General features: G+C 37.4%; 1 protein-coding gene across 1 annotated transcript in view; it reads right to left on the bottom strand.

The window, feature by feature from the left end:
• The window catches only part of WNK1 (WNK lysine deficient protein kinase 1), a 141,927-nt gene that overhangs the window by 3,190 nt on the left and 114,953 nt on the right, over positions 1 to 23,784 (bottom strand). Inside the window, 13 exon segments of the mRNA XM_079139877.1 lie at positions 157 to 344; positions 6,406 to 6,600; positions 8,949 to 9,151; positions 12,018 to 12,679; positions 14,535 to 14,599; positions 16,998 to 17,058; positions 17,932 to 17,934; positions 17,936 to 18,016; positions 20,114 to 20,197; positions 21,952 to 22,770; positions 22,772 to 22,826; positions 22,828 to 23,126; positions 23,128 to 23,396. Coding sequence (XP_078996003.1) covers positions 157 to 344; positions 6,406 to 6,600; positions 8,949 to 9,151; positions 12,018 to 12,679; positions 14,535 to 14,599; positions 16,998 to 17,058; positions 17,932 to 17,934; positions 17,936 to 18,016; positions 20,114 to 20,197; positions 21,952 to 22,770; positions 22,772 to 22,826; positions 22,828 to 23,126; positions 23,128 to 23,396 — 2,984 coding nt within the window.

The following is a 23,784-nucleotide window of genomic DNA, read 5'->3' as shown; positions in this document are numbered from 1 at the left end:
TTTAGAATGTTAAAGGAAAAGAGAAGAAAAAAACAAACTAACCAATAAGGAGTCAGGGATTCAGGGAAGGAGAAGCACCTGCGCAATTTTCATCTGGTTTTTCTAAGTGGTGGCACTGCAAGAAATTAGGAAAATGAAAAAAAAAGGAACCCTTACCTCATAATTCATGTGTCCTTTGCTTCCTCTCCTGCCTGAAAGATTCATGGCATCTCGGGCCCAGTTGTCTACCAGTTTGTGCAGGTCATCTGTGAAGGTGCCCTTCCTGCTGGATGTCATGGCAGGAGGCTGAGCTTGGGCAGCTTGGCTGTTCACTGTTCCCCCAACGGTGTTTGTGCTGCTGGTTCCTAGAGTTATAAAGCAGTGACAACAGCAGCATTAAAAAAAGTCCAGATTATTAATTCCAGGAAGAGGGAAAATGTCACGGGATGATGAATGGCAAGCACAGAAGGGGGACAGGAATTGGGAAGCCATGCAAGAAAGATTCCAAGGTTTTATTTAGGCATTTGTTTTGGCACTAAAGGGTAATGAAAACCATTTCTCTTCAGTAGCTGCAGGTAAGGATGAACAACTCAAGAAGATGGCAGGTGTGAAGGGCAGGAATCTCTTTCAAAGCCTCTTAAGAGTACTGGAACTGTCTGCCAGTGCTCTATTCCCAGCATCACACTGGTGAGAGTATTATATGGTCAACAAGGAGAGCTGCTGTGGAAATTTGCAGAATGCAGGGCAAAAGAAGGATTTCTTGTGCACTGGACAGGTTGAAGTAGGGGTAGAAATGCAGAGATGGGTGCTTGGCTATGGAGAAATGGGGTTCTCAAATCATGTGGATCCTGCCACATTCTTAAATAGAAAGTGGTATTAAGAGAAGTAGCATGCTCTGTTTAAAAAACATTTTTTTCACTTGGATACATGAACATAAATTTGTAAATATAAACTTGGAAAGAGTTAAGCCTTCAACCTCTCTCAATTTCCCATGAGTAAAGAACAAACATTAGGCAAGGGAGGTGACTGAATCTTTCAACTTCAGGAAGTCATGTTTTCCTGAACATGATCTCAGTTTCAGTTGGTTCAAGGATTCTTACTCCTTCTCCCCATCTTCCCAGAATAGCAAGCACTCCCATGTAGAAGCAACAGGACAGTTCAGCTGAGGCAGGGGTGCAGAGGGTAGAGGAAGCTTTCAGGTTATGATGAAGGAATTCTATTTCTATGGTTTGATGAAAAAGGAAGAAGGAGTCTGTGTCCTGCCTGATTTCGGCTCTGCTGGAGGGCACACTGAAGATTTATTCGAAGAGGCAAGTTTTAGGGAAGAGGGAAAGAAGAGTCATGGTATTATTATTATTTTTCCTCATCCCCCACTTTCTTACCAGATCTCGCATTTATTGCAGAATAAATAAAAGCTACTAAAGTAAGTTGTGAGCCAGTAGGCCTGACGAAACCCAAGTAATGCTGGGGCTAAATAAATTCATGCGTTTTCCTGTTTTCAAGGTCAAAGCAGCACACCAGAGCACAGCAGCACACCTGAAGCAACACTGCCACTTACAGCCCTTCATAATCCATTGCTGGTCTCAAGTCAATTTGCTATCTTTCCACTCAGGGAATGGCACATACAAGCATGTCTATACTAGAGGAACAATTAATTCTAAGGTGAAGGTGCAGAGTGAGGAAGGTCACATGCTGCTTACCACCATGGCAAGACACGGAACTACTGCAGTGTGAGTGACAGCTCATGTGGTGCCTGGTGGAGCCACAGGGTATTGTTATTGCACAGAGGGTATACAGAGGGAAGAGTCAATTCCCTTAAAAGTACAGGAAACCCAAGTGGAAAAGTACAAAAGCACAGGAAACAGCCTTCCTCAAATAGCAAATGTGAGACAGAGGGGAAGGGAAAGCACAGGCAATGAGGACGGGCAGTCATGATAACAAGAAAATCCAGAGAGCAAGCAGGTAGCATGCATGGGGACTGGCATCCTGCTTAGGGTGAATACTGCATAGTGACCTGAATGAGTGAAACAATCAAAACAAATGGAAATCATGAATTGGAACAGGGCTGTCCACTGCCAAATATGATAAGCCGAGTGGAGGTGAGCACTGCTTAACCACAGAGGGTTCACGCTGGGAGTCACACCTCTCTAGTCTGATGCTAGTTGCTCTTGATAGTGGGAGGCCCCTTCAGAGCTAAAGTTCACTTTTCGCTTTAATCTGTATTACTCAATATTGGAGTCTGAAAGTGGGGCTTATGACATGAGGGAGTGCAAACCATAGTTAATCTTTTTACTCTGACTTCTGTAAATAGGCTTCTAGTTAAAAAAGGAAATGAACATCCCTTTCTGATGAGAAATTTACCCCTAGGAAAAGAAAGATTGACTATAAAATAGACTTGACTAGTAGAGAGGCCTTCTGGAGAGCATGCTAACTGACCTCAAAACCTTTTTCAGTCTTTCTGAAAAGCCCTAAAAAGTGGTATTGACTTTACCTTCCCCAAATTCTCTTGTTAACTCTTGCTAGGTGGCTTGCTGAGTGGTTGAATTATCTGTACTTAAATGAAAAGACCCCAGTCTAAGAAGTCGAACTCTCCAAAGCAGCAGTTCTCTCTGCACTAATCTACAAGCTGTCTCCCACTATGATGTGAGGGCATAGGCCTCTGCCCACTTTGATAACTGCTAAGTTTCTACTGGGGGCAGAACAATGCCTGGTACATACCTGCTGACTAAAGGGCTCTTCCTATGGGAGCTAGGCACTCCCAGCTCTCATGAATATCCACAGGCACTACCAATTCATGACTGTCATAGAACTTGGCTTATATGGAGAGAGCATTGACTATGAGGTGGTTTCTCAATCTGATATTATAGCCAGGAGTTAGCAAGTAAGCATGTTAAAGAATACATTAGAAAAAGTGCAGAGATAGATGGAAGTTAGGAATCTGGAATTATGAGGCTTCAGAGTTCAAAGAACTCATGGATAACAGGCTTTGCAATCAAGGACCAAAAGTAACAGAAAGAAAAGATAATTACTACAGAGCTGGTTGCAAGGACAAACTTTTTTCACCATCTTCCCTGAAGCACAAAGAGAGAGCAGTGTGTTAAAGATAAAGAAACATCAGTGTAAAATCTTTAGACTCTCCAAACAGCATACAGAGGCCCAGCAAGAGAGAACAGGAGGGGAGACAGATGTGTGGGACATGGGGCCTTGACACAGACAAAATTCTATAGGTTGTTATCTAACTGGCTATGTGACAGACTGTATTGCCTGTTGAAATTTGTTGATTTTCCACATCCAATATCTGTTTTTAAAAGGGTAATGCTCTGCATTAAGATTCTGTGGTAGGGGAGGATCTCCAGTCCCTAAGGTCTCACTGCTTGAATTTCAAGCACTCAAGCAGTGTTTTCACTGATATGTCTCACTTCCTGTTTCTCCTGCTGGGTTGTTATAAATAAAGCACTCAATAAAATTAGTACCACTGTTACAATTTTAATTTAAATTGGCTATTATACTTCCACATTCTAGATAAACACATTAACCCCTTCCCTTCCAGAAAAATCCTTAAAAGTACGTAGAAAACAAGCAACCTTTGAACATTAACAGAGCATTAAGCCAAGCCGTGCTTCAAAACCATTATTTATTATTTTGAGAGTACAGAACCCAAACTAGTAAGGTTCCCAGCTCCTTAAAATACCTGTTTTCCCCCATATTTTTAAGTCTCTGACTCTTAGAATTTGTACAGCAAGCTTATATATTGCATCTTGATGTGTCTAAGATGGATGGCCTCTCATTTAGCCCAAAGGGAAGTGAAAAGATTTACTACTTATAAACACTGTTATTTGTAATACCACCTACCTTTAAAAGAATGGTGAGAACAGAATCATAGTGATACTTATCATCTTATATTTCCACAAAAAGAAGTCTTAGTTTTCTTTCTTCCCTTTCAAAAGAAAGGGAAACATATAGAAATATATGCACAGACACACACACATAGCATTTCAGTCTGTATATCATGGGCCTGACAAGTCACATTTTATTTAAAAACACCTGTCTCCTACTACTAATGTCCTTTCATCTTTTAGCTGGACATGCAAATTAAATGCTTACTGAAGAGTCAAGATGCTAATAAGCATAGTCCGGGCAAGTTTAAGAAAAAATATTGATGTGAGTGTTCTCAAATTATACATGCTTGGAAAACTACCAAACTGGGTAATGCCTTCCACCCTTTTCTTTGTTAAAAACCTCTGGACTAGTGACATGTGGAGAGTGTTGATAAAGACCACTTTAAATAGAGCCAATCCATTATTAACTCAGGTGATAAAGAATAGGGAAACTAGAAGGATTTACATATGTGTCAGTGAGAGAAATGGAAATTAAATGTAATCCATAAAGGTACTTTGAAATCTGGTCACTAGGACAAAGGACAGTGTAAATTCTTCCCACCATGAAGAGGCCCAAGGATCTCTGAACCATATACTCAAACACTGATGGCCTAAGCACATGCATTTAAAAAGCACTTCGATAACCACACCAGAAGTTTGAGGCCTTAAAGATAGCCAAATTCTAACAAGCTTTTTTTTTTTTTTTAAGTTGAGCTTTGTTTTTGAAATTTTTATTTTAATATACATTTACTGATCAACTACTAAGTGCCAGATAGGCACTGGCTAATCAGAGAGAAACCATCACTGTTTGCCAAGAGTCAGTTATTTTTGTGCACATGATCTTATCTGATTTATATGCCCCAGGAGATAGGCACTGTCTTCATTTCACATATGGGGAAGATGGGTGCCTTGCTTTTAAAAAGAAGGCTAGAAAATCCCAGTAATCAGATTAAAAAGGTAACTTTCATTTGCAGGTGCTGGGCTTTGGTCATTAATAGAATAAATGCTTTATCTTGGATAACCCTAGTAAAAACCCTTTTTGAACTACTAATCTATAGGGATAGAGGATAGTAATGAATCCAATGAAGAGACTTCTAGTATCTTTTCAACTAGTAGATGCTTAGGCTTAACTGAGGAGAAAAAAAAGATTCCAGCCTACTCTGCAAAGAATGGAAAAAATGGTAAACTTTTACCTGCTAAGTGCATCAGTGGTTAAGATGCTTTCTGTCACTTTTAATGCTAGGGAGGGAGATAATACTGAATATGAGTAGGGAGTGTGGTCTTCATTACTCTCAATTACTCAGCATAAAGTCTTGATATCATATCTATCCTGGATCCATAGCTATCATGGCTTAGAAAGAAGCAATTCTATTAGAGTCATTTTGACATCTACAGAAACCCATTATTATTTCTATATCTTTTACCATAATTAACATAGGGACCCAAACTTCTGAGGGCAATAAGTATTCAGCCAAGCCACTGACTAGATGATACACAAAGAGACAAATGAAAATGGACCGCGTGACATATCTGATAAGCAGCAGAAAAACAAGGACAAGGAAGGAGTAAAGGTGTTACACACAAAGAGCCAAGCAGGGCGTACTCAGAAATCGGGTCCTCCTGCCACCAGGTTTGAATGTCACCTGCTCAGATGCACAGTTAAACTTCGCACAGCCTGTGAGAGGGGGAAAACGGAAGAACAGAGAGAGGAGAAGAGACAGAACACAACTACAAGATGTTAGAAACTTGAGGCTTGAATGGTGAAAAGCACTAAGATGGCACACAGAAGAACAAGCTTCTGGGAAGGTCAGATACGTAAGACAGGAAATATTGGGCCTTGGTTCCCTCCTTTTGCACAATATTGAAGCTCCTCTCAATTGGAATGATTTTGGTTAGTTTGTGTTCCTTTACCAACCAAATACAAGAAGAAATTACCAAATCTCTAATTTCTAGTAAGTTGTGGCAAAGCCAATTTTTTTCCCACTGTTTTTTTGCCCAGATATTCAATTCCTTTCAAGTCTTATTCTAATATTACTGAAAGTTCCTTCCTCTTCAGGAATGGTTTAAGCAATGATTATTAATGAATAAAACTATATTTGGAAAGAAGAGATTATGGATGAAAAATTAAACAGTAGGGCTAGTCATCTTAGTTATGTTACTCCCATACTTAAAAAGTCTACACTTGCTAAGAAAACACATTATTTTCCAGAAACTGCTAAAATTCCTTAGAACTTGGTTCAGGAAATCTCAGCCTAGCAGTAAAGCCTACATCCCAAACCCAAATAAGTTATTTATAAAGGCTGTAGCTAAACTTTTTACAGTAATCCCTTGCAAAATAGCTATCTCACCTGATGGGAGCAATGAACTCAATGATTCTGATCATCGCTCAACTTGCCTGCTGAGCCCAAAGATACATCAGTGTATAACATGCAGACCGTTTAGGTCAGCTAGTGACAATAGGTTATTCATTAGGCATTTCTCCCAAGTATGGCAATTTCTCCATTTTAATGTTTCTGGAAGATGATGGTTGCTTTGATCTCTTCCTTACCTTGTCCTGGAGCAGAAAGGCTTGGTACTGAAATGGCACCATCACTGGTGAAGGCCGAGTAGAGGTTGTCACTGGAGGGAGAAGGCTTAAGAGGCTGTAACAGCTGATTCTGCCCAGTCTCTGGGATGTTGCCAGGAGGGTGAAGGGTCTGCTGGGGATGCAAGACTGAAGCTGCACTCTGACCAGACAGGTTACCTGCCAAAAGACCAAATGGGCTGAGGATACTCAATAGGCACTGTTCTGTTTCTCTCTCTCTCTTTTTTTTAAATACTTTTTTAGTTGTAGGTGGACACCTTTATTTTTACTTATTTATTTTTATGTGGTGCTGAGGATCAAACCCAGTACCTCACAAGTGCTAGGCAAGCACTGTACCGCTAAGCCATAACCCCAGCCCTAGGCACTGTTCTTATTCCTTCAATTTGTCCCACTGAATGATTAATCATGGGTCAAAAAAAAAAAAAAAAAATATATATATATATATATATATATATATGTAAAGATTTCATTCTGTATTTCTATAATCATTTCCCCCCCTACTAGAAAAAGATGACGGATCATTATACAAATATGTTGTTTGGCAGTCTTTGCTTAGACTTTTTTTTTTTTTTTCCCTTTAGTGGTACTGGGGATTGAACCTAGGGGTGTTCCACTGCTGAGCTACAACCCCAGCCCTTTTTATTTCAACCCCAGCCCTTTTTATTTTTGTTTTTAGATAGAGTCTCATTAAGTTGGTGAATCTGGCCTTGAACGTGCAATCCTCCTGCCTCAGCCTCCTGAAGTGCTGCTGGGTATGTAGTATTCAGCCAAGTCACTGACAAGTTGGCTTTGCTTGGACTTTTTTATAAACATGCACCAAATGAGATACAAAGAGTTATCAAAAAATGATGTATGTGACTAAAGAGTAATGAATATTTAAAATCTTTCTTGGTAGGCAGCTTTAAGTTGCTAGGTCAATAATAAAATCTGACTAACTTCTGTTTCCTAGTTACTAGTTGAAGTAGAAATTCATTCAAAAAGTATGTCAAGGACTCGGGTTGTGGCTTAGTGGTAGAGCGCTTGCCTACCATGTGTGAGGCACTGGGTTCAATTCTCAGCACTGCATATAAATACATACATACATACATGTCCACTGACAACTAAAAATAAATTTAAAAAGTATATCAAAATTGAGGTTAAAACTTGGAATGGACCTACCATTTGACCTAGCTATCCCACTCCTCGGCCTATACCCAAAGAACTTAAAATCAGCATACTACAGAGATACAGCCACATCAATGTTCATAGCTGCTCAATTCACAATAGCCAGACTATGGAACCAACCTAGATGCCCTTCAATTGATGAATGGATAAAGAAACTGTGGTATATATATATACAATGGAATATTACTCAGCTATAAAGAATAATAAAATTATGGCATTTGCAGGCAAAGAGATGAAATTGGAGAATATCATGTTAAGTGAGATAAGCCAATCTCAAAAATCCAAAAGACGAATGATCTCACTGATAAGCGGATGATGACACGTAATGGGGGGTGGGAGGGGGGCAAGAATGGAGGAAGGAGGGACTGTATAGAGTCAAAAGAGAGGTGGGAGGGAAGGAAAAAAAAAATGGAATGACTCAAACATCATTACTCTATGTAAATGTATGAATATGCAAGTGATATGCTGTTACTCCATGTACAAACAGAAACAACATGTATCCCATTTGTTTACAAAATAAATAAAAATAAAATAAATAAATAAAAATTGAGGTTAGAATCCAAATTAGCTGATCTAGCTTATAATCTCTATTAATGGGTTGTGTGAACTGGTCCTAACATGCTAGGGAAAAGGTTTGGGTATCTATGAAGACTTCCAGAGAATGGAAAACTACTAAGAAGTTTTTGGCTGCTCTCCAATATACTTAAACCAGACCTGGAGAGCAATATGAAATAAATACTTATTTTAGCCTTTTTTTTTTTTTTTCACTTTGCAACTAATTACCTGTTAACTCTACATACTTTCATTAAGGATAAAAACTCACTATTCCAATTAAAATAGACCATGATCTATTATAACAGATTATAATTTAAATATCTTTGACTATAATCACTGGTGAATTCTTTATCTCAATACAAACAATTGAAATAAAAAGCTGCATCAAGGATGTTACCACTTAGACACACTCAAATATCTATGCCTTTCACAATCATCCCACTTGCAATTATGATCAACTTAGGCATTATATCGAAGATTCTATATTTATTTCCAAATGCCCAAAACTTTGGTTAAATGTGGGTTTTATGTTTTAATAGGCAAAGTTAAATGTTCATCCTTAAGAACAACTAATAAATGAAGACTATTAGTAGCAGGAACATTACAATAGAAAAGCCACTGTAGTCACCCAGACTACCTCTACATATTTAAAAAAAAGATTTAATAAATATAGGGAGAAAAAAAGTCAAGGAAGCAAGAATTTGGCTTTTGCCAAACTCTTAGGTCACATATACAGTTGGAGACAAAAACAAAAGATGGCTGACTTGGTCCAGGGCTTTTTTGTTTACCTGAAAGCTGTGGGCTTTTATTTCCCAAGGAACTGCTGCGACTAGATTTACTGCCTTTGCTTTTAGTGGGTCGCCTTCTTCTCCCTGAAAGGGGAGCAGCTGGGGGAATAATGACAGCAGGGGGAACCTTGCCCAATTTGGTATACAGAGATTCAATTTCATGCTTCTGGCGACTCTGCAGATCCTGAATCTCTTTAAGATGTCTACAAAAGATAATGAAACGTGATTAAAAATATTATAACCATTTTTGTTTGAAAAATAATTAAAATATATCTTAAAATCTGCATTTAAGTATTTAATTAGTTATACATCCTTTCCCCAAATGTACTATGATGAGATTCTAGTTTATCAACTCACCTTGTTAGTCTCCATTACGCAAGACATATTCCATTAAGTTCCTAGCTGTTACAGTTTGGATGTGAGGTGTCCCTCAAAAGCTCATGTGTGAGACAATAAAGAAGGTTCCGAGGAGACAATGCAAAAAGTGGGTTGTAAGAGTCTTAACCCAGTCAGTGAATTAATTCTCTGATAGGGATTAACTGAGTGGTAACTGAAGTGGTAGGCTAGGGCTGGAGGAGGTGGGAACTGAAGCATGGCTGTGGGATATATTTTGTATCTGGCATGTGGCGACTCCACTTCCTGATCACCATGTGAGCTGCTTTCTTCTGCCACACACTCCGTCATGATGTTCAGCCTCACCTTGAGCCCCAAGGAATGGAGTCTGTTGTTTGTAGACTGAGACCTCTGAAAACCATGAGCCCCCAAATAAACTTTTCCTCTCCTAAAATTGTTCTAGTTGGGTCTTTTAGTCACGGCAGTGAAAAAGTTGACTAAAATACTAGCCAACCACAAATAGTTGATAAGGTGTTATGGAAACAATATTTCCTGATCTTTGAAGTGTATGCAGGACAGGTGAATTTGCTATTCTGATTCAATTTGATAAATAAAATTAATAAAACTTGTCAACATAATCATACTTCCCAATGCCATTACCAGGTTCATTTGGTAGCTAAACAAACAGCCAGGAAAGATTAACAGTGACGTTTTAGTCAGCTATTTCGCTGCTGTGACTAAATGACCCAACTAGTACAACTGTAAAGGAGGAAAGGTTTATTTGAGGGCTCACAGTTTCAGAGGTCTTAGTCCATAGAATTTTGGCTGGCTCAAGGTGAGGCTGAACATCATGGTGTTAGAGGGTGGTGGACGGAAGCAGTTTACATCACAGTGATCAGGAAGCAGAGAGAGACTCCACCTGACAGACACAAATATATATACCCCAAAGCCATAGCCTACCTGCCTCCAGTTACTGCTCAGTTAATCCCATTAGGGATTAATCCACTGATTATTTTAATACTCTTAAAACCCAATCATTTCTCCTCTGAATCTTCTTACACTATTTCATGTGTGACTTTTGGGGACACCTCACATCCAAACCATAACAAGTGATCAGAAATGCTAATAATAAAAATAACATTACAACTTGAGTAGAGCTTTCCCAAGATCAAGAACTTGCTTCTGACCATACAGTGGTCAAATACAATTAACCACTGTGTTAGGACAGAATTCCCCCAAGTGACGAGGGGTACTTTCACTGTGATGGTTATTGACCATTATGCATGAGTAGAAATAAAAGGCCAATCATAATGATACAGTGTTCATGGCTAATCTGGGACCTGCCACTGACATTATTTATATGCAGTAAACACTTTGAAGATATGTTTCCATTTATTGAAATATTCAATTTCTTCTATGCAGGGACTAAATTATGTTAAGTCCTAGGATTTCAGAATACTAACTTGCTTAGTATTAGGGAGAGAATATTGTTCCTGCTTGGATGAATTCTTGTATTTTTAAGAGAAGCAAATTAAAAAAAAAAAAAGAATGGGGTAAAGATAAAATTGAAGAATGTATATAACTCAGTGTAGGATAAAAGAAATAGTATTTGACTTTATTAGAGAATGGAGAAATATTTTCAGAAATAGATTTGAAAGGAATCTTGCAGGACAAACAGGAGTTGACGTAGAAAATGAAAGAATTAAGCATTGTTTGAGGATGGGGGCAGGACTGGGAAGAGCAGTCTGGCAGGAATTCCAGGCAAAATAAATCAGATGAATAAGGCTACATTGCTAGTACAGGGAACTTTGGAAAATGCTCTCTATTAATCCAATTATAATGTGGTTAACATGCAATGGAGCAAAAAGTGTGAAAATACTGGGATTATTAAATATGGATAAACTTTGGATAAAAATCTTTTCTAGAGAGTAAACTTAATACTTGTTTAACTTAAGTAACTTTTTCTTCTTTCTTGCATTAAAAATAACTCACTTTAGACAAGAGACTTCTATAAAGTATTAATATTCCTGATTATTAATTCAGAAAATTCATTGTTTATAAACATTTAAGAAACACCCAAAATAATCTCATGTCTGAAGTGCTTCTCCAGAAATAAACACAAAAGCAGATGGTGAAATTCTTATTAATGAAAGTGAAGAATATAATGAAAATAATTAGTTTTGACATGGCCACCTCACATGTTATCGTTAAATGGAAACATTTCCAATTACAATGACTTTGACTATTTTCCTTTGGATCAACTGTATTGTTCCAGAAAAAGAATTCAGATGTGTGATGATGATTCTGGGTATTGTTTTTATCTTTCTTTTAATCTTTTTTTTTTTTTATTTTGCTGTCCTCATTTTTATTATTCTAGAAAATTTTGAGATGTGAATAAACTGTAATTAGTTGGTGTGATTTCTAAGCTCTATAATTGGCCTTCCTTCAAGCAGTACTTTTTGTTACTTAAACAAAGTGGCTAATAAAATATGCACAATAAAAAAAATAACATTAGAGATAATATAAAGGTGTTAAAGAAATTCCATAACTAGAAAAGTCTTGGGTTCTGATGAGAAGACAACTGAATGAACTATATTCAAATAACTTGAACTTTTGCATATCACCTTCTCTTTAGAAGGAATACCACCACATCCATATATTGTAGTGAAAGGACCATTAATCTTGCCACTAGGATCCAATGTGCCATTAGTCTTTCACAGGATAAAATATACTTACTTTTCTCGTAGTCGTCGAAGCTCTAACTTTAAGTCTTCGTCTTCAATGTCTGACTCATTGTCACTACTCATGTAAGAGGAATTGAATGAATTACTAAGGCTTTGACTTAGATTCTGGATGGGAAGACTCTTCGAGCACAGCTGACGGGGAGAGTGTGGGCTACCTGAACCATCATCCACATCCCCCCTTAGAAAAGCAGCCTCCACGTCAGAGGATGGCCCATTTAGATGTGAAGGCTCTGACAGTTCAGGCTTTTCTTTCTTTGGTATCACAGCAGGGAGAACAGCTTGTTCTGAATCCCTAAAAGGAGGAGATGTCACTGGTCCCTCTTTCTTTGCTTCGGCAATCTTGTCCTCAGTTCTTGATACAGAGAAACGACCCACTTTGTTTGCTGTAGTTGTCACCTGAAAACGTCCCACCTTGGTAGGTTGCCCGGTTTCTGACTTTGCTTCTGAGGCAGGAGTTTTGAGGGCACTATCTGGCACATCTGAGGAAACACCATGGATTGTTACCCCATTAGGCTCTGGCTTCACTAGGGTACTCTCTGGACTACTACTTGATAGCACTGAGGATTCTGATGTGCTAGACTCAAAATGAATAGACTTTGCATCTTCTGACTTATTTTTATCCTCTTTCTGGGCATCATCCATTGCAACTGAAACCTGATGGAAAAAGAGCACAAAGTATGATTGAAAACCGAAGTCCCTAACATTCAATTTCTAGCATGGACTATTAAAAAAAAAAAAAAAAAAAAGAACCACTTTATTTTCCAGTCAATGAACAGACTGAACCTCTACAAAGTCTTTTCTATCTTTGACTGCAAAAATAAATCAAACATCATTACAAAGAACAGACATCTGTACTGAGATGTAGATTCTGAATCGCAAGTTAACTTGACTAAATTAAATAATTTATTTTCATATCTCATGTCACATACAGGATGTGGATTCATGCCCTAGTCAAAATGTAAGTAAGTAACAACAGGTTATAGAATCTTAAAGGCCACTTGTGACTAGATTATATCCAATATGTTGAATGCCAGGCAACTAAGTTTTAAAAATCAGTATCACTACTGGGTGCAGTGGTGCACACTTGTAATCCCAGCAGCTCGGAAGACTGATACAGGAGGATCGAGAGTTCAAAGCCAGCTTCAGCCAACTTGGTGAGGGCCTAAGCAACTTGTTGAGACCCGGCTTAAAAAAAAAAAAAAAAGTAAAAGGAACTGGCAATGTGGCTTAATGGTTAAGTGCACCTGGGTTCAATCCCTGGTACCAAGAAAAATAACAATAAAAAGAAAAACAAACAAACAAAAGCCACTAAAAGGTACAAAGAAGGATCCAGAACCTTGTCCTGGTTTGTCCATGTATTACAGATACAAACTTGGCTCAACTACAAACTCACAGAATAGCCAGGATCAGCGATGCTTGCCTATAACCCCAGCTACGTGGGAGGCTGAGGCAGGAGGGTCTCATGTTTGAGGCCCATCTAGGCCACTTAAAGCCAGAATCTGTCTCAAAATAAGGTAAAAAGAAAAGGGGGCTGGGGATGGAGCTCAAAGTCTCAGAGGTAGAATACTCCTGGGCTCAATCCCAGTATGGCCAGAAATGAAAAAATAGAACAAAACAGACAGAAACAAAAACAAAAATTCCCCAAAACAAACAACAATAACAAAAAACAACCAAAAACCCCTCAGTTTGAAAATGAGAAAAATATCACCTACTATCCCCAACTCCAAGGGCTATCATAATAATAATATGAAAGTAGCTCTGAAAACAGTTTAAAAAAAATATTTGCAAAGCTTGTTTAACTCTACGTACTAAGAGCCAGAAAATGCTCATTGGTTGGATCAGATGAGAAAAGAAAATATGGTATCATTTGATGCTGATTCAGTATTTTCACTACAGAGTTAATCTTAATTATCCTAAATATAGAAAATGTTTTTACACATTAAGATGTTCAGCTAGGCGTGGTGGAGCACACCTGTAATCCTAGCAACTCAGGAGGCTGAGGAAGGAGGATCTCAAATTTGAGGTCAGCCTCAGCAACTTAGTGAGACCCTATTCTTCAAAATTAAAAAAATAAAAAGGCTGGGGAATATAGATCAATGGTAGCATGCCCCTGGATTCAATCCCCAGAACGGTAAAGGAGGAAAGAAAAAAGATGTTCACTGTTACTTTCCTTATTAAGTTGGAAAAATTAGAAATGACCAACAATAGGAGAATGGTTAGGCAAACCAATTACCATTTGGGGAAAAAAGAATTAGAAAATATTCAGAAGAGAAGCAGCAGTCAGCTTTAGAAAGAACAAATAATCTTGTGGGATGGGTTGAAAAGTTAGTATGAGTATCTATTGTTTCTTTATATTACTTTTATGACAGGAAAATGGCAGTTATCAGGTGCTATATAAAATAATTATATTAGACTGGCAATTATGTTCCAGATAGGTAGATAATAATTTTATTATATATACAATTACACTGAAAAAGAGGGAATCAAGGCAAAGTAATGATTGTCATACCTGAAATCTCCCCATCTTAAAAACACCAGTTCCTGAACTAGTTGCTAGGACAGTGCCTTCTGTGCCTTGGGAAACTGAAATAAATACATAGAAAAGGAACATAAATTATCATCTTTTTTTTTTTTTTTTTTTTTTTTTTTTTTTTAGTTAGCTTCTATTCCTTTTGGCCAGAAATATAGGCTATTAAAGAGTTGCTTTAAAATGAAAACCAAGTTTAAATTTATTTTCTCAATGCAACACTTAGGTGAAGTCCTAAAACAGGATAGTACAGTTCTCAGAATCATTCATAAGTAGTTTAAACAACTTCAAAGCCACTCAGGTCCTTTTCCCCAGGAACAACTCTGTTTTAATTCTAGATATTATAGGCATATTTCAGCATCTATCTTCCTTAATATACAGCTAGAACATTGATTTATGTTTCCATGCAATGATCTTAGTATTTCCTATCAATGCCTCATTCTTTTTAGTGGATGCGTAAGCTCTGAATTTTATGTATGTACCATATATGTATTTTTCAGTGTACCATATTTTAATCAGGCTTCTACCAATGAACTTTTAAATTCTTCAGAATTTTTTGCTATTTAAAAAGGGCTCTAATACATAGTCTCTTAAAAGATATGTGGACTAAGGAATGAACTATTAAATAATTTGCATTTAAAACTTGGACTGACACTATTAAATTGATCCCTAAAGACTTACCAGTGGTAACTAAACTCTTAAATTTACCAGTGAGAGGTGAGAAATGTTATCATTTATACTTTTAATTTCTGTTATCATTGAGGAAGTTAAGTATTTTCATGCCTAAATTTATTTTTCTGTATATTTTATTTGTTGGTCCATGCTGAATTTTAGGAACCCCCACCCCACCCCAATACTGGAGATGGAATAGTCCCACTACTGGCCTTGAACCTGTGATCCTTCTGCCTCAGAGTCCTGAGTTGCTAGGACTACAAGTGTGCCCACTGTGCCTGGTCAGATTCTATATATTAGCAAAACTAGTCCCTTCTGTGATAAGGACACACTCAGACCCCCCCCCCCCCACCACATATGTATTTCCTCAATTTTTCATTTATTTTTGTACCCAATGGCATTTTTACTCCATTCAACAAATTTAAAATCTATTACTACTCGCTTTAGGTTGAGCATAAACTTAACACTTTCATCTTTATCAGTGGATTAGCAAACTATGATCAGTGCACCAAATTCAGCCTACTGCCTGTTTTCATAAATAAATTATACTGGAGCATAGCCAGACTCAATTATCTGTGTTAGTCTGTTGCTGCTTTGGAGTTCTACCAGGAGATCTGAATAAGATGTGATAAAGACTGCACCCTGAAAAGTCTAAAATATTTACTATCTGGTCCTCAAAAGAAAAGTTTGTTGACTCTGCTCTAGACAGTTGGGGAAAAAAATTAAGGAAAATACTTCTCTGGTGTATTCTTATAGTACTATTTTTATGCCAGTTTTCATCTGTGATCCATTCAGACTTTTTTTTTTTTTTTGGACTAAGCTAGTAATTCACCTTTAGTTTTTCCCAGATGGCTATTTAGTTGAAATATCCCATCTGCTTGATGATTTAAAAGGTTACTTTCTTTACATTCTACATTCCCTTTTATTTGGTGGTAAATTTAACTAATCAATTTTATTGTATATATCTATGGTGTATGTTTTGATGTCTAGTTTCCTTTATTCTGTCCATTTCTAGAATTTCTAATCTGTTCCACTTATTTGTAAGTTATTGCTTTAAAATGAGTCAGTTCAAAATATAATTGCCTTGAAAATAAAACCAATATTTAAACTAGTTAATTTAAATTTTATATTTAATCTCTGTACAAATGTTATTCTGGCTTCTCCAGCTGATCTCTACTCTATATGTTCACTGTCACAAAAGCCAAGAATTTAGTTGTAAATGACTTTTATAAGTGTGTTTCAATTCTAATCTTGTAAGGATCTCGCCTAGCTAAGAACAAAAGGTCTATGCTAAGAAACTATCACTGCCCCATTGTATAATAATCTCCTTGTTCCAATAACAACACAAAAGACTCATTGATCTGCTAATATTGTTTGTTTTATTCTTGGTACCGGGGATTTGAACTCAGGGACACTTGACCACTGAGCCACATCCCCAGTCCTATTTTGTATTTTACTTAGAGGCAGGGTCTCACTAAGTTGCTTAGTTCCTTGCCATTGCTGAGGCTGGCTTTAAACTCTCAATCCTCCTGTCTCAGACTCCCAAGCCGCTGGGATTATAGGCATGTGCTATTGCACCAGACTAATCTGTTAATATTTCATGCTTCAGATAACAGTATCAATGCTCCTCAGTCATGGAAATACATAAAAATGTTTCTTGTAACAGTCTCAAATATACCCACAGGCTAAAAACTGTGCCTTTGAAACAGTAACCTATATTATCAATCACAGGCAGGACTGGGAGTAGTAATAAAGAAGAAGGATGTTTCTCACCATCCTTCTGAGGCTGTGCTCCTGCTTCTGTAACTGCTGTTGGAGCCACCATGGACACAGGCTGCAAAACACATACACACACAGATACCACAAAATCTTTAGCTTTAATCATTTTTATACGTTTGACCTATTACCTTTTCTCTGGTCTTTAAAAAAAATGGAAGAAAGATAATATACAGTGAAGAAACATTTATGTCTAAAGGAATTTTCTTTTACAACCAAAAAATAAGTCTGATGTAAACAGTTTTTGTTTGTTTTTTCTGATACCAGGATTAACCCAGAGGCACTTAACCACTGAGCCATGTTCCTTACCCTTTTTATTTTGAGACAGAGTCTTGCCAAATATACCCACAGGACCTCACAAAATTGCTAAGGGCTGGCTTTGAACTTGAGATTCCCCTGCCTCACCCTCCAGAGTTACTGGGATTATAGGCATGTGGCCATGCCTGGCAGAAAGGCAGTTTTTTATAGATGGAAATTTGAGTCTAATCCTTCTTTATTGCTTTCTTAATTTTTCTCACAGAACACTTGAAAGTATAACTTTACATTCATAGAAAACTAGCTGTTTCCTTTTTCTTTTCTGAAATGGGGATCTCATTATGTTGCCTAGGCTGGACTTGAATTCTAACCCTCCTGCCTCAGCTTCCCTAGTAGCTGGGATTACAGCGGTGACCTACTGAAAAATATAAATACAAAATGCATAATCTGATCTGAGATATATACTAATCAGAGATACATAAAAAGTATCTTTCACATCTTTTCCACAGTTACACAATAGGGTATTAATCTTAATTGATCTGTCTCATTTTGCTTGTTTGGAACAAGCAGGGATTCTGAATAGGTGTTAAAGTATTAGGAATTATTCAGGTTTCATTTTGGTTGCAGAAGTATACATTCAGGTTATAAGATTTTATCAAGGTTTTTAAACACTTACATTAAACTGCAGATGTCACTGTAATAGTCTCTGGACTAAGTGTTCTTCTCAGCTGTGCATCAAGATCTTCTAGAGGTTGTTGTGACTGAGCAAAAAGAGTTATGGTAGATGTAAGTTCTTTGGGCACCTTCAGAGCTACTATATATAATGAATTTATATAGGACCATATTATTTTATGCTTTACATTATAAACATTTGTTTTTACTGAAAATAAAACCTAATAAAACCAAAATTTATATAATGCTATGATGATCAAGACTACAATCCTCTATCAAGAGTAATTCAACTATACTATGTTTTTGCAGGCTTCCAAGTCTTATCTTCTGCTGATATCACTCGGTGATAGAAAAATTTGTCCTTAAAAATATATTTGTCCTTAAAAAAAATTGTCTTTAAAAATATATTCTGAAACATTTATTCCAAGTTCCCTATTTTCTTTCTCAGTTTTATACACCTTTCTGTATATCCCTATGAGTAAAAAAATGACATTAACAGGTCTAGCCACTATCAAGGGATATTAAAATCTCCAAATGATACCATGTATACTTCCACCTTACAGATGGCAGCAAGGAAGTCTGGTTTATTTCTATCCTTTTAACCATGCCTCACTGCCATGCACCTCTGGGGCATATCCTTTTCTTACCCTTCACGGTCTCTACTTGTACATCATCTTGGTTTCTATCAACCTATTCTTACATAAACTTCATTTATGCTTCTGCATCTATCTTCAGGCACTATCTATTTATCCTTCCTTATCCTCTATATTTCTCATGATAAGTTAAACTCCTGAGCAATCTGAATGTATATTTTCTCTTCTTTTAAAGACAGGGTCTCACTCTAGTTGCTCGGGCTGGTAAAACTGGATTCAAGTGATCCTGCTGCTATAGATGAATGCACAGGACCACGCAAGGCTTTTGAATACATGTTTTTAACAAGAAATTGATTTAGACAAATTCCTAATTTTTAGGCACTTTTTTTTTTTTTTTTTTCAAAACCTGGTGACTGTTGGAGTAGGTTCTCTGTTGGAGTTATGGTTTTCTTACTACAATTCCAAAATAAATTCCTAATTCAGTTTCAAAGTTTACTAGCTTGTGCCATGTCAGAAGTTTCTTCATGGTTATAATTGACTGACTCATAACAAGTGCTCTGCTTATGAAAATTCAACTAAATGTGTTAGTAATGGGGTGAAATTATAAAGTTAGTAAAGGGAAATAATATTTAAACATTGCAGATAGTTCTGACCACTTTTGTACTACATTAATAGGAGTAAACATGAGAAGGGAATCTCAACTTTATGTGGCTGTTCTTAGTTCCTCTATGAGCAATCTTTCAGAGAAAAAGGGTATTCTTTCTTTTCCAGTGAAGAAAACTTTAATAGTTAATTATTAAATGTATATATATATGTATTTTAGTTATAGATGGACACAATACCTTTATTTATTTATTTTTATGTAGTGCTGAGGATTGACCCAAGGCGTCACACACCCAGCGCCCCATAGTTAATTTTGATTACATATATTTTTTTTATTTCCACAAGGCTTAGAAACTACCCTTACATTTAATACATAATTTCACTATTCTACAAAAGTGTAAATGATAAAAAGAGTAATGTTGTCTGGCAAAATGTTAAACTTTGACATTTTCTTCCCACATGAAAGATGAAAAAATACAAATAGCAAATGTTTTCTAGGTGATTTGAAGCAATATTCTAAACAAAAGAATAATGAAGTTTACTTTAAGTGGTGCCTGGATCATCGTCTACATTTTTTAAAAAAATATTTTTATTTGTAGATGGACACAATATCCTTATTTTATTTATTTATTTTTTATCTGGTACTTAGAATTGAACCCGGTGTCTCACACATGCTCTACCACTGAGCCACAACCAAAACCCTACCTACATGTTATTTTTTTTAATAGACTTTTTAAAATGTTGACAGACCTTTATTTTATTCATTTATTTATATTTGGTGCTGAGAATTGAACCCAGTGCCTCACATGTGCTAGGTAAGCACTCTACCACTGAGTCACAACCCTAACCCCCCTAACATGGTTTTTAAAAGAAAGGTGTTATTAACTCAAAGCCAAGGAGCCAGAAGCCAAGATCATGCAATGGAGAACTTAAACAAGCTTTGTAAAGAAAGTAGGGGCATAGAAAGAAATCTGCCAAGTTTTGGGGCACCTGAGTTAGTGAAGGTCCAGGAAAAGGTGGCAGCTGCTCGCTAGGCAGAGTACCAGCTGGAAGTTCAGTACCCACTGGCAGCACCTATAGACAATGAAGGGAAATTCAAGTCCATGAGACACTAATAGTAAAGATCGCATGCTAAAGAGCAAATCAACTAATTTGATTACAGAAACATAAGAATAAAATGTACATAGTTATCACCTAAGCTATACTCTAATATCGGTCTTAAATAAAAGATATCACCTAAGCTATACTTTAATATCGGTCTTAAATAAAAGATATAATAAAATATATTATTAAAAGGGTTACTATGAAATACCCTTGAAATGAATAAAAATATAATGAAAGGTTTTTCTTTAGAGTAAATAAATAGGACAAAGTCTATATGCACATAAGAGGCACAGATACTTCAAATATTCATTTGATACAGTATCACCAGGCATCTGCTAAGATGACTGAGAAAAAGAAAGATAAAAGTAAACAATTCCGAGGTTGACTTAGATAAAACCAGAGGCAAGTTTGATAAGAAAAGGCATCAAAAATCTAATACTATTAAGTAACTTCCAAGTAAAGACTCTAGACAGTCCCTTATATAGGGTGAATGGTTTGACTTAAAATTTTTTGAATTACAATAGTACAAAAGTTATATGTTAGTAGAAACCATACATTGAAATTTTTTTCCTTTCCTTTTTTTGTGTACTGGTCATTGAACCCAAGGGTGCTTTACCACTGAGCTTCATCCCCAGAGTCATTTTTGTTCTGAGATGAGGTCTTGCTAAATTACCCAAGGTTAGCCTTGAACCTGTGATTCTCCCGCCTCAGACTCCCGAGTTGCTGGGATTATAGGTGTGTGCCCATTGCACGGAATTTTTTGGGGGGTGGACAGGGTCTCACTATACTGCCCAGTAGGCTGATCTTCAACTCCTGGCATCAAGTGATCCTCCCACTTCAGTTTCCTCAGTACCTGGGACAACAGGCATTCACCATCATGTGAATTTTGATCTATTCCCAAGCTGCCAAAATGTGGGATGATACTCTTTTGTGATGCTGAGCAGCAGCAGTGAGACAGCTGTGAGACAACATCACAAGGGTAAAAAACTGATATTCTACCATGTATGTGTTCCTAAGCTACAATGTTTAGGCAGGTATACTAAATGCATTTTTTACTTAATATTTTCAATTTTTGGATGGGTTTATTATTAGGTATATAATCCTATTTTAAGTTGAGAAACATCTGTATTACCCCACTGTAAAAGAGTTTCACATCAATAGCAATGCAGAAAGATGGCTGAAATACAGAATATAGTAGCCATAACAAGGTTATAGCCTTGTTATTTTTGGAAAAGATCAGTGATGCTGAAGATGGAAGAATGAGAAGAAATCTGTCACAGCGTTATTAGAAAATATGGTCTTGTTATTTTATTCCTAGGATTAGACTGATTCTTCCTCTATCACTTTCAGTTTTTATAAACCCCAAATTGTTTCCTATGTGGAACCCATAACAGCAGAAAATTTCCTTTATTCTCAATTGAAACAAAGTGGCAAACTACTATTAGTATGTTGACAGATATATTTAATTCCTCTTTGGGATACTGATTAATTTATACTAATTCAAGAGAAATGTCTGCATTATACCTGATAATATACATTTCAAAAAATGGAAAAATCTTGTGTTCATGCCCTGAAGTTGCTGTCAAATTTTTAAACCTGAGCAACCACTATAACTACATTTATAACCTGCAAAGCTTTGTGACTACATTATTAATCTGCAAGGCTGAATTGAAAAATGCATGAATGTGATTTTATTTATCTAATTATTTTAACAAGAATCTTACCGGAGCCTTAGTTAAAGGTGGCTTTGAGGGAGCAGTTCCAGATTTCACTCCTGATGTAGTGCTGACTGGGGCTGAAACATAGCTACCTGGGGTAGAAACTTGCCCAGGTGTGGTCACTGACATAACTGACAAACCAGCTGTTCCTAATGGCAAATTTGTTGGTGGTAGGCAAGTACTCGTAGTGGAAGTCATGAGTTTGCTTGGTGCAACAGCAGTGGTTGGGATGCCTGGAGTGATCGTAGTCTCTACTACTAGTGACGTCTCTAGTGAGACAGAGGCATGCTGAGCCCCAGAAGAGCTGTGTTCACTGAAGAGAGACCGTAGTTTTTCCTCCAGAGTCTTTATGTCATCAATCCCAGGAGCTTTGGGTTGGATATCAGCATCTATTTCTGGACAGTGAGTGTGGGGCTGGTTGGGAAGCAAAGCTGGTTGAGGCTGACTATGAATGAGAGTCTGCTGTACAGCAGGAACATTGGCAACAGGTTGTACCAAGGGTGGGATACTGGGTACTTGGGGTAACATAGGTGTAGAAGTAGGTCCTGCTGCTTGGGGAAGGACAGGAGTAGAAGCTATCACTGATGGGATGACTAAAGGATGCACTCCACCAGGCTGAGAAATAGAACTAGCCACTCCTACTCCAGGAGAGGAAGAGGAAGATGGTGCAGAGAGGGACAAAGCTAATCCAGTTGTACTGCTATGAGATGTTTTGTCCAGTGAATGTGCACTAACCACCACTGTTTCAGCTAGGGTGGGGGCAGAGGTGCTGCTGCTAAGCTGAAGGGATGGCTGTGAAGTTATGGTTGGGAATGGAGTGGAGGTAAGAAACTGATGTTACTGTAGCTACCCCAGTAGTGCCTGCTGCCTGCTGAGATAAACACAACTGGAGGCTTAGCACCTGGGGCAGCAGCACTGCCCACTGCAGACGTTGAAGTTGTTGAAACTGTCATAGAAGGCAAAGTGCCTGTACTACAAACAATGCTCCCAGATGTGGGGGCCTGAACTGGCTGGGATATTGCAGACATTGAGACAACTGCAGGTATGGTGACACTTGAACCCACACTAGCAAGTACAGGCGACTCAGAAACAGGAGGTACAGGGAGACCACTTGATGTAACCACACCTGTGCTGGTGGCAACTCCAGCAATCCCTTTTCCAGTGGGCACTATAACCTCAGCCCTGAATTACTGATGTGGAAATGTCATTAAGAGAGCTGCTTGATACAGGGACTGATACTGAAGGTGTAGCTGCTACTGTGATTGGGCCTCCAGCAATGCTACCCAAGAAAGGAGGAAATGTTGGTCCTGTGTGACTGAAGTTCGGAGGTGCTGTGTTGGGTCCTTCAGTCATTTGGGCATGTCTAAGTTCAGAAAAGGCCTGCTGGAGACTAAGGGATGAAGCAGAGTGAGACAAATTCATTCCAGGGCCCTGAGGTGTAGAGGCAGCAACTGCAAAGGAAAACAAAAATATACAAATATTTACAGTCCTTCATAATTATAAAAGGATGGATTTAAATATTGTACTAACAACCTATTTTTTGATTATCAACAATGTCATGTTATCAACAAGGTTTAATATTTCTTTAATATTTAATATTTAAAATGACAGGTTCTAAAACAGCAAAGTTGAATAGCAGTTTGATTAAATAGCTTGTGTGAATATCTTATTTTCAGAAAAAAAATGGAGTAATCGGAAAACATATATATTAATTCTAAAAAAAGAAACACATAATACAGTATTAGACACCGGTTGCATCTTGTATGGCTAGCTTTTCTGGCTTTTCTTTAATCCTTTATTTAAATAGTTCTCTACTCCTTATGTTTGTTGTTTTAAAAA

The sequence above is a fragment of the Sciurus vulgaris genome (genome assembly GCF_902686455.1).
Source record: "Sciurus vulgaris genome assembly, chromosome: 5".
Taxonomy (NCBI): domain Eukaryota; kingdom Metazoa; phylum Chordata; class Mammalia; order Rodentia; family Sciuridae; genus Sciurus; species Sciurus vulgaris.
This window is presented reverse-complemented; position numbering and strand designations above follow the sequence as displayed.